A 17,522-nucleotide genomic window follows, 5' to 3' on the forward strand; every position below is an offset into this window, starting at 1 on the left:
TATGGGATTTGTTTCTGCAAGACTGTGCTGTGGTGTAGCAAAAAAGAGGATGACTCAATTTTTTTTAACTTTGAAACAATTTGTATTTATTTGGATTTATGTTGTGCTTAAAACTGCTTGTTTCTACAGCTTTCATGGGAGTCACAACTTCAGGTAATGTGGCTGCCCTTTTTTCTATGTACTCAGCAGGAGCATTCAACTGCAGGCATAGGTATATTGTGAGTTTGTGGACAAATTAGCAAATATAACCTTGATCTGAGCCTTCAGGGGAGGCACAGTAATACAGCTTTCTTTTGGGATCAGCATAGGAGGATCAGTTTCCGACACATGGTTAGATTGAACAGGAAGGTGGATTGGAAGAGTGGGATCTGTATGCTGAGCATGATTTCCAGTGACAGTGTGACATTGAGACAGGGCTCAGTTAATGGTAAGCACTGAAGCACCACTTAGGATCTTTGTTCTGTCTTTGAACATGGCTGCTTGTAGGGTCTGTCCTGAAGCCAACTGGTTGTGAGTGGCCATTTGGTTTATGGCATACAAACCAATCTGTGGTACACTGCCACATTTAAGCACAAGTGTTGCTGAAGGGAAACAATAAGATAACTAACTTCATTTCTTTGATTTTTTTTACCAGAGGTATGGAGAACTTGGTGGCTGGCTCCACCCTTCCTCCGCTTTTTGCAGATGAAGATGGATCTAAGGAAGGCAGTGATGTTACTGTGACTGGGTAAGTGACCGCTGTCTTAACCATCCCTTCTTTCTTAAAAGGCTTTTTATTTGCTGAGATTTTGGTTTTAGAGAGAGTTATTCAGGATGCTCGAGATGGGCTGTATCTAATGACTGTAGTGGTGCCCACTGAAGAAATGATTTCTGGTAATGATAAACAACTCATCCGTGGTCTTTGAGTCAGTCACTGAGAAACTGATGCTTTTGATTTTTGTCAAACTGACGCTGCTTTTACAGATGGAGACAACAGCTTCTTTTAAAATCACAGTGACAAAAGTAATGGTCTTTTAGGATTGCAGAATCACAGAATCATTGAGGTTGAAAAAGAGCTCTAAGATCATCTATTCTAACTGTCAACACATTTGCACCGTGCCCACTAAACCGTGTCCCTCAGTGCCACGTTTACCAGGTGCAGTGACTGTAAAACACCAAGCAATAATATTAAGACTTTGTAGACAGATAAAGCCCTGTAAAAGTAGATGTGGAGACATCTGCCTCAAATCTGGATTTACTTGTGTGGGACTTCAGACTTGCTGGTCCCAAAGGGAGGCACATGTTCCAATTAGGTTTGTACTTAGTAGGTGTTAGTGTTGTGAATGAGCTTTTATCAACTTTCACTGCAGTGGCTACATCCCATTGAAGTCTGTCTTATGAATATGGTTTAGAAAGCTTCCCTGGTAAGGAGCTTTATTGTTCCATTTCCTTTTTGATACGTATGGGACATCATTATAGGAGCATGGATGATTTTTCCCTTCTTGCCTCTCTAATTGTTAGTAATATGAGCTCTATCTGATATCTGAAAGTCAGGCATGGATCTCTAGCCCTTGTTTCTTCACTGGTAATTATGCTTTGATTGCTGATAAGAGTGAGTAATGAAAATATGCTATTAAAGGCAAATTTTCCTGTAGGCATTCAGTTAACAGCTCTGTTCAAATATCTTGGTTTTCAAAAGCTGTATTCTGCATTAGCTGGAACTCACTTTTTAACATGTTTGATGTGTATGTAATTAGCTGTAGAGCTGGGTAAATGGCCGAAGTAGACTTACAGCATATGCTATTGTTAGAGTAATTTTTGTGAGTGGAACAGCACAAGGCAAATAACATGTAGCCTGGCTTAATAAGGAATTAGAATCTGAGAGTAGTCCCAAAATTGTACATTCATTACCCACTGAGCACAGGGAGAACATCTCAGAGTTGCCCCCAATATATGTACTTATCCTTACATACCTTCAGAACCTACTTTTTTGTGTTGCCTTCTGTACAGCTCGCCCTTTCTTAGGAATGGTTAATAGACACAACTCTTGCAGTAAAATGAAATAGTGCCCATTCAGGAGCCTCTTGGGACCTGGGTTTGTTTATGCTTGAAGTACTCATGTGCATCAACAGGAGATTATGCTGAATGAAATTAAATCAGAAATCATGCACAACCACAATCCTTTAAGTGTAGTTGTAGAGAAATACATTAAATGTAACTAGGAAGGTGTATATTAGAGAAGATTAGACTTTTTATTTCAAATTTCTTACTGTTTTTTGCATAGATTCATGCTTTTTGATTCAAACATTGATTTGCTTGACAGCTTGTGCAATCAAAAGCCTCACAAAGAAATGAGACAAAATAACACTTCAAAAATCAAGCTGGCTTTCATAGTAACTGTAGCAGTTGTTTGGATGGAACATCCAGTTCTTCAAAAGTGACTTTTTTGAAATCTTTTTCACCATAGCATCAGAACTGAATATATTTGCAATGTTTTTGCATGTTTTAGAAGATTAGGGAGGAAGTGATTTAGCAATATGATGATTATTTTTCTTTTACTATTATGTGCTTTTTCAGATTAGCTCATTCTGAGAGTTCGTTCACTGGTGGAACTTCACAGCCTGTGAATAACCCAGATTTGGTGGAGGATTTGTCACAGGTTCAGCAGCTGCAAAATGAGTCCACTAACACTGCTGAAAACACTGAGCAGAAGCCTGAGGAGGAGGTGAGGTGAAATAATAGTGACATGCAGTTCTGTCATTAGCTTGTCTCACCTGATCAGATTATTTCTGTGGTAGGATTGCAAATGGTCACCTGTATATCTGTATGCCATTTTCATCTTGTGGTTCTCCCTAGTTATTTCTCTGCTGTTGCATAATGGCACGCAGGGCATTTCAGGTGTCTGTTTTAGCCAGTACGGGCCCCAGAAGTGGTTCTGCCCCTGCTGTTGGTGAAGGCTGTATGCTCTGCTGCCACAATGTATTTCCTCTGTTGTGGGGAGAAAACTGAGACTGCTACACTCATCCACAGTAACTGATGTCTTGGAAAGCATTATGCTTACTTCTTGAGTCTGCAGTGTGTGTACTGCCCCACGCTGAGACTTGATGAGTAAATCATGAAGGAACTGAAACTTGACATGAAAGTGGTTTTGGTATTTTGATAGATGCATGTGATATTTCTCCTTGTAGTCTGTCATCAGCTGTGAGGTCCTCTTGTTTAAGGAAGCACTAAAATTCCAGAAAGGGAACTAAAACTGACATGACAGCAGGAACGTGTTGATTTGGGGAGAGATTAGAAGGACTGAAATAGTTTTTTGTTCATAGTATAAGAAAAATAGTGCTGTCCAGAGATTACTGTACTGGTGATATGAAGCCAGGAGAATGAGTGATAATTATGTGATTCTTTTGAACTGTGCACCACAGGAAGATCGTAGTGTTCCTTCCTTTGAGTTTGTCCATCTCTTTATTGGTGCTGGTTAATGGAAAAGAAAGCCTAGAGAGTAGACTGGAATACAAAAACCTACATACTGTTCTGTTACCCACATTTTGGGCACTCAATGCACAAAGGCAAAAACTTGGGGAGGTGCAAAACAGCGACATAGTTTACAGCTATCAGCTAATGCAGAGACTCTTCTAACATCATACAGAGGGAAGTGTCTGGGGACAGCCAGGGGAGGGAATTGTGAGCTAGATCAAAAATTAAAGATAAAATACTTGCAGTTGCATCAGAGAGAGTGATAGTTTCAGCAGTTATTGCTCCTTTTAGTTTTGTAGTAAAAATTGATACAGTTATTACTGTGTTGTCCCACTGGATTGGGGGTGATGCACAACTTCTCATAGTCAGACTTCTTGTCTGGCTTTGCTCAGAGGAAAGTCAGAATTGCTCTAAGATAAGACTTGAAACTTACTGAAGAATATCCGTGGCCAAGGATGTATTGCAGCAATATACTCCTGATGAAAATGTTTGAGAAATGAATATTTATTCCTTCCTGAGCTGGTAATTCTTTTTTCTTGCAATCTGAATTTTCATTCATTTCCATTTTGCAGCAGCAAAGAACTAAACGAGGAGGCTGGGCTAAAGGGAGAAAGAGGAAGAAACCTCTTAGGGACAGCAATGCCCCCAAGTCCCCCCTCACAGGGTACGTGCGATTCATGAATGAGCGTAGGGAGCAGCTTCGAGCAAAGAGGCCTGAAGTCCCTTTCCCGGAGATCACCAGGATGCTGGGCAACGAGTGGAGCAAACTTCCTCCTGAGGAGAAACGGGTATCGTTAAACTCCCTTTTCCTTGTTGGAATGGGATTGCTGTTAAATGAAAATATTGTTGTTTAATGAGGAGGTTAACCGTTGGCTTTTGATTAAGCTTGAGTTTAGGAATGTTCTTCAAAATAAGGGGCACAGATCCTCCAGAGTTTACATAACAAACCCTGGTAAGGCCGTAATGTCTCATTCAAGTGTGGCTTGAAGAGAACTCTCAGTCCTCTGGATAATACAAGAATATATTCAGAACAGTGGCAAGTGCTCTACTGAGACATTCCACTGCTGATGTAGTTCATCTAAATAAACTTGTGTTGTACCTGACTCAGATACACCTGAGGCCTGCCAGCTTCCAAAGCCATCATAAATGTACGTGTACCAATGTACATGGATCGCTCTGAAAGTAATGCCTCCTGTGTATTTCTTTGGTAACTGTAACAGATACAAAGAGCACAATGACACTATTTGATAGAGCAAATTCCCAGATACTAAAGTCTTTTTCAACATTGTCACAGCCACTGGCTGTGCATTTTCATCAGTGATGAACAAGAACCTGCATGCTGTGCTTGTACAAATCTGCACCAGTGGAGGTGACCCACTGTTTCAAAGCTGCTGTGACAGTGTTGCTGCTGAAACAAAACTCACCACCCACTGCATCACTCTCCTTCCATCCACTGTTCAGTCTTCATCAGTGCTCCACAAGCATGATGAATGTCAGTTGATGCCACTTTTTCCAGATGGAGGAGGAATTCAATTCCATACCTTTTCTTCACATGCACTTTCATGTCAGAGGCCATTTTGTCAGACTGCTCCTTTGCTGCCATCTGTTGCATTGTAACAAAATGGAACAGAATATTGGTAGGAATGTTCAACCTCTGCTTTGATTCCACCACATCTGCTTCTGATGTTGTGGGCCAACATAATAAAACAGGTGTTACTTTTGGAGCAGCCCTTATATATAAACAAATAGTGTCTTGGATTAAGACCAACAAACCTGAAAGGACAAGTTACTAAAGGAGATAGTTAAAGCGAGTAAACTTTTGCACAGTATTTTAGTGCTGTTTGCTCTGGAAAAAAACAAAACAAAACAAACAAACAAAAAACAAAACAACCAAGGGCCATTGCTGCTTCGGAAACCCTGCACTCCTGTTAAAACTGAGCAACCTTATTTTTATTGTCTCATATAGGGAAATATGCTATGAGGTGTACAAACCTGCACTAGAAAATCATGACATCTGCTTACAGGTAGTGTAGCAGAACACACTGTTCCAAAATGCAAGAGGAGAAATTTAACTCAGTTACTGTGCTCTTTCAGCAGTCACCCTGCTGGAGGTGGAAGAAAGGAATTAATGTTATGTGGAAGAGCTCAGTGCCCAAAAGCAATGCAAGCCCAGCATCTGCACCCTAATCCAGGACATTAACTATCGCCTCAGCAGGGTCAATATTCCAAATGCATGGAATATGTGATCGTTAAGTAAATTGCCATGATGATTTGATGATAATGCAAGTCATAGCATGTGACTCAGTTTGCCTCTGATTCAGTGCTTCCATTGAATTTTAAACTCCTGAAGAGGGGAGGGATTGGGAAGTTATTCCTTGAAAGGATCCCACTAAATAAGAATTGTGACTACTCCTTAAATGCTATTCTGTTCATTTGTTCCCCTAAACAGTTCTGTAGTTAAGCTCCTTCCGTTATGCTGATCTGTAAAACATCTGCAGGCCAGAAAAGAATTAATTTTCTTAGCCTAAATACAGGTGGCTTACATTGATAAATCCTTGCAGGCTTGTGCTTTGCTGATAACCACGTTGCTTTATTCGCTTCTCAGATGAAGGTTGAGGTGTGAGGTTGTAGAATGGTACTGTTTTTGTCTGCTGAGAGTGTGAAAACAGGTGTACTGGAACCTCAGTGTTACCCTTCTGAACCTTAAACCATGATCTGTTAATAATGCGTTCTTATTTGATTGCATTTAATCCTGACCACAGACAGGCAGTCCTTAAGCTTTTATTTTATAATGTGTAGGTGTGTAATTCTGTTGAACTGAGTGGCCTTAGCAGCAGGTCATCTCAACAAAACAACACTAAAAAGGGATGGCAGAGTACAGTAATTTTATCCAGGAACTTTAACCCTTTGTATCTCACACACTCTCGTTTCTTTGCTCCTTTCCTGTTAGAGTCAGTGAGATGGATCAGCACTTCCTCTGACAAGTTGTTTTTCTTCCCTTCCTCCAGAAGGGGACGAAACTCCCTGAACCTCTTGGACTTTTCTGTTTCAGCGATACCTTGACGAAGCAGATAGAGATAAGGAGCGTTACATGCGAGAACTGGAGCAGTATCAGAAGACCGAAGCCTACAAAGTCTTTAGCAGGAAAGCACAGGACAGACAAAAAGGCAAATCACACCGACAAGGTATTGATCAAGACAAAAATGTACGCCTAGCTAGAAGAGAAGATTCCCAGCTGGACATGTAGCCAGACATTCGCTTAAAGCTTGTCACTGCAGAAGTGTTCTGTCTATGGCTTTGGCCTCTACTGTGTCTGAAGTGATTATTCATGTAGAATTAACTGTGTCTAGATTCTGTGGGAGGATGTGCATTAAAAGCATCCACATTTAGACACAGGTTCTGTCTGACTTGTTAGGAAAGTTGCACAAGTTTCCTATTTACCTCTCATGCAACTGCTTTAACTTTTGGTGATTTGCTCAAATCTTAGGTATTCTAAAGGATTACTTTTGTCTTTTTCAGATGGAGCAAGGCAGCCAGTCCACGATCATGAGGTAAACCTCTTCCTTCTGTACATGAGTATCTGCTGTGTTACAGGCTGAACGTGCAAAATTGTTACTATGGAATTTTTCAAAGCAGAAAGAGCTGTAACTTCCCCCATATTCTCTGAAACTGGAAACTAAAGTAAAATTGACACAAAGCTTGCAACCTAGATAAGCCTTCCAGCTTTACCCCCTGTAGGTTGTTGTTTTGAGGTACTGATTTTTCTGCAGCAACATGGGTGCTGTGGCTTCCTTGAGAGGAAAATAACATAACCAAATCACTGGGAGATGTCTCGCAAAACTCCTGCCTCCCACCACCTCCCACACACACTTTGCATATGTAAATACTGGAAAAGAGTAATGAATGTCTGAAGATGAAGTGTCTATACATGGTGAGAACTATCACAAACCTGGGTCTTGGCTGACTGTTGTCTCTCTCCTCTTGCAATACTTAAGCTTTCTCTCACAGCTGCAGAGAAATACAACTGGAATTTCTAGGGCAACAGAACTTCTTGCTTGGTTTTCAGTAAATGCAAACAAAAACAATGAAAAATCCTATTTATGCACAGCCTCTCCATTTCCTTTCTAAGCAGAGGCTGTTTTGAAAGATCTGCTTTTCCTTTGAGGTTTTTTTTTCTTTTGCCTTGGGAAAGCGATCAAGTTGCTTTTTAATGCATTCATTACAATAGTGACAAGGATGTGCACTGCTGAGAGGCAACTACTGGTCTCATCTACTTTAAAGGAAATAAGTTTCATGTTGTGGAAAATGCTTTGGTAGCATGTTTTTGGTGGTGTTTATTAACTCATAGGCAGTACTTGCATTAATATCTAGAAGTGCACAGTCCCCAGCTTTTCTGATATGCCTTTGTTTTTTGGTGGGTTTTTTTTTGCATTTTTATGCAGGTAGTTAAATAGTACAATCTTCAATGTGCAAGGAATGAGTCAAAAAAGATTTAGATTGCTTTTAGAAGTATATGTTCACTGAAGTTGTTACTGGAGCAAGACTGAAGCTTCTTGTCTTGCTACTTTATCACCATTGGCTATTATCTTTGTGATTAATAGGTAGGATCTGATGAAATTACATCTTGAGACTATATAGCAACCTTAAAGTCATGGAAACCTTTCATTTTCCCCTTGCTTCACTCAGATGATCATGATTTAATTTCTGGAAATCTGTTGAACTCATTATAAATATTATGTATGGAGGTGACCTCCAAAAAGAATTGCAGTTCATATAAGAACAATTCATATAAGCAGTATTAATGACAATAAGAGCAACAAGAGGATGAGGCTTAGGAAGGTAAGAATCAACTTCTAAAATGCAGGTGTAACCATGAAAAGCATGGAGAAACCTCAGAATGCTCATCTCTTTGTTTGGGATAGGACATTTGTCTTCCTTTAAATCCTAGATTCATAAACATGACATACAGCAATATGTAAAACAACTATTAATAAAGATCTGCAGTGACAGAACCGTTGTTATTGTTCTCCATTGTTATGCTATTGCAGAAAACAGTACTCTGATGACAGAACATTTATTATGTAACAGTATATATATATGGTATCTGTACCTTACTTTACACCTAACTGTATAAGGGAGGATGGGTTTAAAGCCCCTCAAATCTCAGCTTTCTCTTTACCATACATCGCAATTCTCTAAAATCTTTGTCTGCTTTGTTGAAGATCAACCTCTGTTTTAATCACTAGGTGAGAATGGTGTCACTGGTTGATACTCTTATTTAAAACAAAAGATTGAAACAGTTTTGATTGTCTTTTTAATCTGGGGGGAGGCAAAATGACATGGAGCCTGAACAGGCTGTGTATTTTAGTATGAGGTAATCAGAACTTTGATTTTAATCTTGAGTGAACCTCAGAGAGGCTTAAGTGTTCCTCAGCTCTCAAGAGGATCTTCAAGTTGTGTAATATATCCTGTAATGGGAAAGCGCTGATGACTTTCATTCTTGCTCTTTTGTTCAGTAGAAATTTTTGTTGCCTTTCAGAAGCTGAGGAGTTTTATCTGTTTATTTATTTACTTATTTATTTTACCTGAGGAACCTTTATCTTATCCTGCAGAGCTGCAGGCAGAATACCCTGTCTTTTTCAAAGCACCCTCTCTTCTTCTGTCTATCCTCCAGGAACCAGTGCTGAGCCAAGGCAGTACATCTTTGCATATGGGTAGCAATGATAGGGATAAATAATCTCAAATGGATGTCTCAGGTGTTTTCACAAAGTTCCAAAGCTGTCAATGTTACTTAGTGGACATAATTTCCCTAATTGTTTATCTGCCTCTGCTTTTTGCCTCCCTTCTCTTTCTGTTTTCTTGCTTAAAACTGTTTTATTCATTCCTGAACATGAGCAGTATTACTCTCTTCTCTGTAGAAAGAAGCAGACACAAAAGAGAGATCTGTTTTTGATATCCCAATATTCACAGAAGAATTTCTGAATCATAGTAAAGGTAAGTTGAGCTTTTGCAGGATCTTCGTGTTTTCCAGAGCTCTTGCTGTGTGCTGTCAGCTTGAACAGCTCTTGTGCTGTCCTGCCTCAGCTAAATAATGACTTGGGTATAGTTGGTTAATGATTCTGATAATACTTTACCCCTGTACAAACACAGTGGCTGCAGCAGAAGTTGTTCTTGGCTTTGTCTTTCGAAACCTCCCCTTCTGGAGAATGGTGCTAATGTTTGGATTCTGTTTGTCATTATTCCAACTATTCCAAGCTGGAGCTGCTGTTCTGTAGGATAAAGAAATAGCCAAGACATTGCATGCTGATAATTCAGGCTGCTTAGCAGTATTTTGTTTTCCTTGACACATGGAAGACTCCACTGGCTCATTTTCTGTTACTTTACTTGGTTTTGGCAGCTGCACGTAGTGAGAGTTGAGGATGTTTTTGCCAGAATTCCTGGAGGCTTTTTCTTAACTGAACAGACTTCAAATTGAGATACTCTTGCTGATGATCAATAGAATTGTATTCTTGTATCTGTTAACTTGTCTCTAGGCCTCTTCATGCTGCTGCTAAGATATGCCACACTGAATGCATCTGAAATCATTCTTACAGCCTTCCTTTCTAATCAGTTGCGCTATTCACTTGTACTCTTATCCTTTGCATGTCTTAATTTTTAGTGACAGATAAAATGGGTGCTATTTTAATGCTTGGGTGTCATTTTGGTACTTCTTTTCACTCCTTGGTATGTTGCTTTTTTGTCTGTAACGTAAAACTGTACAGTCTTTAATCATCAGTTGAATGCCCCAGAATAGCCTACTTCATTGCCTACCAATCACAGTTGTTTTCTTGACAATGGTTTGATATCTACAGCACGCGAAGCCGAGCTGCGACAGCTGCGTAAATCCAACATGGAGTTCGAGGAGAGGAATGCTGCCCTGCAGAAGCATGTCGAGAGTATGCGTACAGCAGTGGAGAAATTGGAGGTGGATGTAATACAAGAGCGGAGCCGCAACACAGTGCTGCAGCAGCATCTGGAGACCTTACGGCAAGCACTGACAACCAGCTTTGCTGGAGTCCCGCTACCAGGTAACACTGAGGTTATTCTTAGGTCTCTCTGCCCAAGTTAAAATTTAATTGCTAATGTTTATATATCTGTGTGAATTCACAGCAAGTGGCCAGGTGGTGGAATTCTGTGCTATGGGCTGTTCCAGAGTTTTTATTGTATTGGATTCTGGAATCATCAGATGCATACAGGGGAAGGCTTATTACCAGTGCTTAATTCCAGTGTGTTTTTTTTTCTTACTACTCTTATTCTTTTATTCCTAATAAAGTAAGACATTCAGTCTTTGCTCCCTTTCACTTGTTTGTGGAAGAAGTTACTAAATGGAAAAGACAGGAAGTACAAATTGCTTGATTTAAAAGAGGAGCTGTACCTGTCCTGTCAGATACCAGGGAATCTGCTTAGATGCTCTGAATGCCCAGCTGAAAGAGTGTTTTAATTAGCTTTGAGACCTAAACCAAAGAAAGCCCAGCTTTGTTAGTCCCAGTATGCTTGGAACTACTCACCTTGGAGTTAGGACATACTGCTCTATTGAATCTGTCATAAGAGGTGGTGCGTGGCAAAAGCAGCCCTGTAGCAGTTGACATGTTGCCCTTAACAGTTCTAATTTTTGGAAGTGCTGCAGTCATCCAAGTGCTCACTGGCTCATTATGCTGTGTTAACAATAGGTAGCGGGGAAACACCCACGATGGAAACTATTGATTCCTACATGAATAGGCTGCACGGCATTATTATGGCTAACCCACAGGAGAACGAGAACCTCATAGCCACAGTCCGGGATGTGGTAAACAGACTTGAACGCTAGTGACCAGGTCAGTGCTCGCTTACTGCTTAGGCTGCTTTGGCTTGCCTTCTGCTCTGTACCGCTAGCATTTGTTCTGACACTGATTCTTGTGCTGATTACTGTATTTTACAATCATATTTTTTTCCTCAATGCTGTAGGAGTGGGTTAACTTAATGAAAGTCAAATGGAGCTGAAACTATTCAACAGCACTGAAGGGCTCTTAAATTCAATTCTCCAAGAGCTTTCTATAATGGCATAATTAGCTCTTTTGTCCAGTTATTCAGTGTACCTCTGTAAGGCGAATAAGGACTTTGACAGAATGCTGTAAAAAAAGAAGTGGGAAATGATATTTAAATTTTATTGATAGGGTTAGATAGGTTAGAAGATGATGAGCTTCCCAAATAAAGTAAACTTGAAGAATTCTGCATTCTTTTATCATCTGATCTGCTGATCACATGGGAATCTTGTCTGCCTGAGGGTGCAGGTGAAGTGATCTCCATTCTAAACTAAAAATGCACTACAACTAACAAGTTGGCAGCACCTGTAGTCAAACTCTTCTGATTAGGAGGGTTTGTATCTAAATGAAGTGCTGATGTGCAGCTCAGGCTTCATGTAGCATTTGCTGAGATTAATGACCATATGGTTTATGCATAGATTATTTCTGAGCTCATGATTTTTCATTTTTGCTTCTGTTCAGCAGCTCAGGAAATTGTAATAAGGAACAGAGGAGAAAAACAAATCAACAAAGAAAAATCAGCCTTTCTGAATTGCCACGCTTCCTTGCATTTTGCACTCGTACTTCCCTCCACCCCCATGTTGTGATCATTAGCTGCCTGCCGGGTTAAACCACGCAGTCATTTGCTGACTCTCCCCCCCACTTTCCCAGTGGGATGGGGAAGAGAGTCAGGAAAAAAAACCAAAGTAAAATTCATGAGTTGAGGTCAAACTATCACCAAGATAAAGAAAAGGAAAAGGATAATAGCTATGACTAAATATGAATGTATATAACAAGTGCTGCACAAGCAGTTGCTCGCCACCCCTGACCAATGCCCAGATAGCCTCTGAGCAGCAGAGGAGTGAGATGAGATCCCACCCCTTCCAAACTCCTCCTGCATAATGTCATGTGGTATGAAACATCCCTGTGGCCAGTTTGAGTCAGCTGTCCTAATTCTGCTCCCTCCCAGCTCCGAGGGCCTTTTGCTGTGAATTGCCTTGGCTCGGCACAGCACCACTTAGTAGCAGCTATCAACACTGTTGTGTTCTCCTAGAACCAAAACAGCATCACACCAGTCGCTCTGAAGAGAACAATTCCATCCCAGCTAGAACTACAACGCCCTGTAATGCACCAGACAGCCATTAGGAATTTGCCTGTTTTTATTTTACCTACGTACATACCTGGATTCTTTGTCAGATCAACTGTGTGTCTTGAACAGTGTTCAGAAATGCAAATAAATCGAGGTAACACCATCTGTAAATACAAAGACAGGATTTTTCATCCATTCTGATTCTGACCTTTCATGATACTGTGTAGAACAGCTAATTACACATTCCCCATTATAGCATGGCTTAAGCTAAAAGATCTTGTCCTTCCAGAGGGTAGCCAGATGGAAAGGACTGTAGTTCTAAGGGAAGACTGAGCTCCCAGCAGAACAAAGTGGCTTTACTGCTGCTGTTTGTGAAGGGGAACAGCTTGTTGATCCATGCCTGGGATTTTTCAATAGCTCATCAACCTCCTCATTTTAGTATACTGTTTTCTAACTGCGTTATAGGCTCAGAAAGAGATGTGGAGGATGGGGGGAGGCTTTACAGAGTGCATAAAAGGGAAAGTAGTTTCTCATTAGTGAGTTATTAGAAGGGTGTGCCAGACCCTGAATCAATGTTTGTCCTTTAAGCACCTTGCCAGTAAAAGTGTATCTGAAGGCTACTGAGATCTAGACTTCGGTTTTCATGTCATGGGGATTCTTATTTCCTAAATAATGGATGTTTTCTGCTTTCCTAAAAATGCAAATATTTTCCTCTTGGTTAAGCTGGATTTAGCTATAATTGGTTTGAGGAAAAAAAATTATTGCTTCAGAATCCTTCTGGCTTTATAATTAAAAAGAAAAACTGCATTCCTCTTTCCCCCTCCCCCTGATACTTCCCCTACTTTCAGCAGCAAAACACTGAGGCAATTAAACTATAATTAATAATCACCTAGTTTCATTATACAGATCTGTGCATGTAACTGGTTTCGGTGGTCTCCTAATTCATGGGGCTGTCACACCAATGCTCACATGGCAGTTATTTTGTGACAATATCTTAGAAGGGAAGAGGGTTGGCTGTTAGAGTTACAAACTCAGAAGAAAAGTAGGGCTTCCACACGAGCGAGGAGAAGCTGTGAAGGATTCAGCTGCCATCTGATGGATTGAAACAGCAGACTGTCATCATTATCCCTTTGCATATAAATTATGTTAATTCTTCTAAATGTCGTCTCTATCAACCAAATGGTGCGATGGAGGTTGGGACACATTACAAATCAATTTCATGGCAAAAATACCAGCGTGATGATGGTCTTTGAAAAACTGCCCTTTGCAGAATGGAGATGGATTTTTTTGGTGGCTCAGGTGCTTTTCTTAGAGAGTATTTGACTGTGCTGGCGGCTGTTGTTGCTTTGCTGTACTATATGGTGAAGATGCATTTTTTGTGCAAGCATATGGGAAGGGGAGAGGAAGCCTTTCTTATTTAGCACAGTTCTTTGAGTGGAAGCAGGAATTCACAGTTGCAAAAACAGGAGAAATTCTGGTATTGTTCTCTCTGTTGGCTTCTGTGCAATACTTCTTAATACTGTGTTTTCAGGTGTATCAACCAGTGTATCAAGTGTCCTTTTCAATCCTGACAGCTTGTCGTCTTCTAACACTTATTTTTCTGTTTCATCCGCAGGTCTCATGATCCAGTGATACTTGACAAAATTTCTTTGGCCAGTGTGGAATATGAAGCCATGAGGGAAGGACTAGGGGTGGGAGGCAGAACTGCAGGTTTGTCCCGGTCCCTGCCTTTGTGGTTTGTCATTGGGACAAACAGATGCATTAAAAGGTCTTAAGAAGCCACGGATATCACCCACTAAACATTCTGGAACTGTCCTCTATGTAAACCCTTAAGTGCATGCAACTTCTGTGCAATCTTCAGTTTCTTATTAATTCTGCTAGATGTGAGGGTGCATATGTTCTGCGGACTTGCTGACTATGGAGATGAAACCTCTGTGAAATGAAGTCAGCCTGTGTGTTGTAGTAATAACTTGCGTTACACTGCTTCATGTCTTCTAGTGTCTTTCAGTTTGTTCTCATGTTTATCTTGTGAAATTAGCTTTCTCCATTTTAGTTTTCATCTTTTTATCTGATACTTTCAGTACTGGATAGCAGCGCTTGTGTTCTTCGCTATAATGGGCAGTCTCCCTTGGTGCGCTGTCTCATTCTCCCCTGCCTGTCATGTTTACATAAGCTAATCTTCAGCTGAACTCTGTTTTCTGTGTTAGCCTCCAACTTCAACAATATGAGTTTGTGTGAGACTGGCTGCAATTGGTACTTTATGACTCGATTCTACCAGGAGAGGGACTTCTTTGTTTCCCTACAGCACCTCCCTTGCACACAGCAACCTGCCCTTCTGCGCAGACCCACTGTTATCTCTTGAAAATGTTTGGGAGGAATGTTTTACTGCAGCGTAGATCAGAGATAGGGTAGAAAGTGAAACGTTAGCTTTTTGCAGTTGGCTGGGAAAACAGAAATCTCCATTTTAGGCTACCACAAAACACAGTTTGCCTTTGCTCTGATACGTTGCTCGCTCTAATTTAGTTGTCTGCTTACTTTTGGAGAGAATGATCTCACGGTGAGAGTAATATTCTATATAAAGATAAGTAGGCAGGAAAATTGTATTTTCTTCTGCCCTTCTGAAATTGGTGCTGGAAAGCAGCGTGCCTGGAAGCAGCATGTGTATTTTTGCATGAATTATTATAGCAGAGATGGTTATTGGCAGCTAGGTCCACATAGCAACCCATGATGGTATTCTATGTTACAGCGCATAAGTGCTTTTTGACTTCTGTACAGGCGAAGTGCAGACTGTCAAGCCTATATCATTCAGCTTATTATGTTTCTGTGTGGCCTAAGTTAAAGGCCTAAGCCTTTTATTAGCATAAGGTCTAACTTGGCACACTGGAGACTAATTTTTCTGAGCTACGGCTGCACCTCTTGTCCAAGATGGCACCTACTGTTTGCACTAATGTATGCAAATCGTTTGCTGTCCTTTGATTGCTGTCATATTTTGAATTCAGACTGTGGTTAAGCACCTGTTGGACATCCGTGAGCTTAATGGTAATGATGGAAACGTGCTTTCTTCCATGTGACAATCTTGCTCCTCCTTCAGAAATCTTTCAGGTTTTCTGTGTTACGAATTGGAGATTGCTTTTATTACATGAGTGCATTGCAGTCGGGATTGCTTTTGTGTATCTGTAAGGCAAGTATTTGAAGATTAAACAGCAGTTTCTTTTTTCCCATGCGACGTGTGCAGACTTCATGCTTGCCTGAAGCCATCTCCAGGTCATCACCTTGCATGTCAGGTCTCCACTTTCTCATGGACTTCCTGCTGTAGCCAAGCAGCGAGGATTTTCATGTATATTCAGGTCTTCCTTTCTGGAGGAAACTCCTTTCTCTTGTCTTCAGGCTCACGATCAAGACTTCATAAAAAAGAACCTTGATTTGTTGAATTGACCTCTGTTATTTTCTGTAATGTGGATGAGACCAACAGATGATTGACGTGAACTTTTTAGTGGACTCTATGACAAATGTTGTGTGGGGAAGAAATCGTGTGGATTCATGTCTTCAGAAGACACTCATGCCTTCCTCTCCTGTTCGTGTCTGGATTTGTAGCGTTAGCGGTGTTTTGCTTGGATTTAATTGTGGCCAAAATACGATTGATGAAATTCTAAAGCTGACTGTGACATCTGACCTGATACATCCCATAAAGGTTCCAGAAATTGTTCTGTAGTGTGGTAGAAGGATGCACTTCCAGCCTATGACGTACACATTCCATAAATAAGGTATTTGTGGCTGCAGGCTGCCCTGCTTCCATAAATTCAATACAGCCATCAGCTTGTGGCACACTGCTAATGCATCCTTCGGTTGAGTAGCATGTAAGTATTCCAGGATGGGAGACTGAAGATCATATTATTAACTGGAGGTTGACAAATCTGTTGACTTTTCCTACAAGGAAAGCGGGGCAGTGTTATACCTATGTGTGGAAAAAGTAATTTCTTGCTTACAGCTGATACACCAATTAATGTTCTGTCTCATTAAGATGCTTCTTATTTACACTGATCAACCCTATGAAAATGGATTTTGTCTTTCTGGTGTTTCTGAGTGTCACTTCAGTTTAACGTTTTTCAGTGTTTGCTGATGTGGAAAACAAATGAAAATGTTGGTGTCAAGGAGAGGAGCAGGATAAAATGTTTTCATCACTTAAAGAAATATTAAGGAAAATACATGAAAACTGAATTAAATTACTTGGATTAATGTGTTTGGAGTTGTTGAGATGCCAATTTTTTTTTCTCTGTAAAATGCATTTGTAATTAAACTTTTGGAGTCCTGTTGTTTTTAAGAAGTTGATGTGCTTGTTTGACACTTGCTTCATTAAAATCCATCCTGATTCAATTTTAACTGCTTTTCTGTGAAAGAACTACTAGGATTGCTTTGTTGTGTGCGAGAAACCATCAGCTCCGTGTTTGCATTTGAGGGGAAGTAAGGTTAGAGATGTTCCTTCCCTCTTCTCTTCCCAAATGTATCCCCCTCTGGAACAGCGGCAGGAGCTGGTTTGTATGATGGGAACTTTGGTGACTGTGTACAAATAAACATCAGGGCACTTCCTGTCATCTTTGGCCCCCAGCTTGAGCTACTTTAAGACCGTTGCCCCTTTTTTGACATCCTCGTCCTCCCTTGACCTCCCTAATTTTTCACCCCCAGATTTGTTTTCTTTTAAGAATCTTCTGCATCATAAATGTTTCCTCCCAATTGATTTTCTTTTCCCCTGCTAGATTCTGTTGTGCATCTTCTGCTCACTGAGCCAAACTGCAGCCTTGTGCAAACGATTGTGAGAACAGCCCTGAGTGCGCGTCCTTGTGGGAGGAGTTTGGGTGATTTCTGCCTGCATTGCTGCACCTTCTGAGGTTGCAGTAGTGCGAAGCAATCATGTCTGTGCTGCTTCTGTGGTCACATCATGT

The 17,522-nt window shown here is 40.6% G+C and overlaps 1 protein-coding gene across 8 annotated transcripts in view; it reads left to right on the forward strand.

The window, feature by feature from the left end:
* Positions 1-16,962, forward strand: part of HMG20A (high mobility group 20A) — a 31,886-nt gene extending 14,924 nt beyond the window's left edge. For 7 of the 8 annotated variants that reach the window (XM_085515873.1, XM_085515869.1, XM_085515872.1 and 4 more), the window contains 9 exons: positions 635-727; positions 2,557-2,704; positions 4,026-4,241; positions 6,506-6,638; positions 6,973-7,004; positions 9,372-9,447; positions 10,305-10,520; positions 11,163-11,306; positions 14,198-16,962. In XM_085515873.1, coding sequence (XP_085371999.1) covers positions 639-727; positions 2,557-2,704; positions 4,026-4,241; positions 6,506-6,638; positions 6,973-7,004; positions 9,372-9,447; positions 10,305-10,520; positions 11,163-11,299 — 1,047 coding nt within the window. In that variant the 5' untranslated portion in view covers positions 635-638 and the 3' untranslated portion in view covers positions 11,300-11,306; positions 14,198-16,962. Of the gene's footprint in view, positions 1-634; positions 728-2,556; positions 2,705-4,025; positions 4,242-6,461; positions 6,639-6,972; positions 7,005-9,371; positions 9,448-10,304; positions 10,521-11,162; positions 11,307-14,197 lie in introns of all 8 variants that reach the window. The other variant, XR_014934435.1, reaches the window with a different exon arrangement.
* The last annotated feature ends 560 nt before the right edge of the window (positions 16,963-17,522 follow it).

This window comes from Coturnix japonica, chromosome 14 (assembly GCF_054131305.1).
Source record: "Coturnix japonica strain WE chromosome 14, WE-NBRP24, whole genome shotgun sequence".
NCBI classification, from domain to species: domain Eukaryota; kingdom Metazoa; phylum Chordata; class Aves; order Galliformes; family Phasianidae; genus Coturnix; species Coturnix japonica.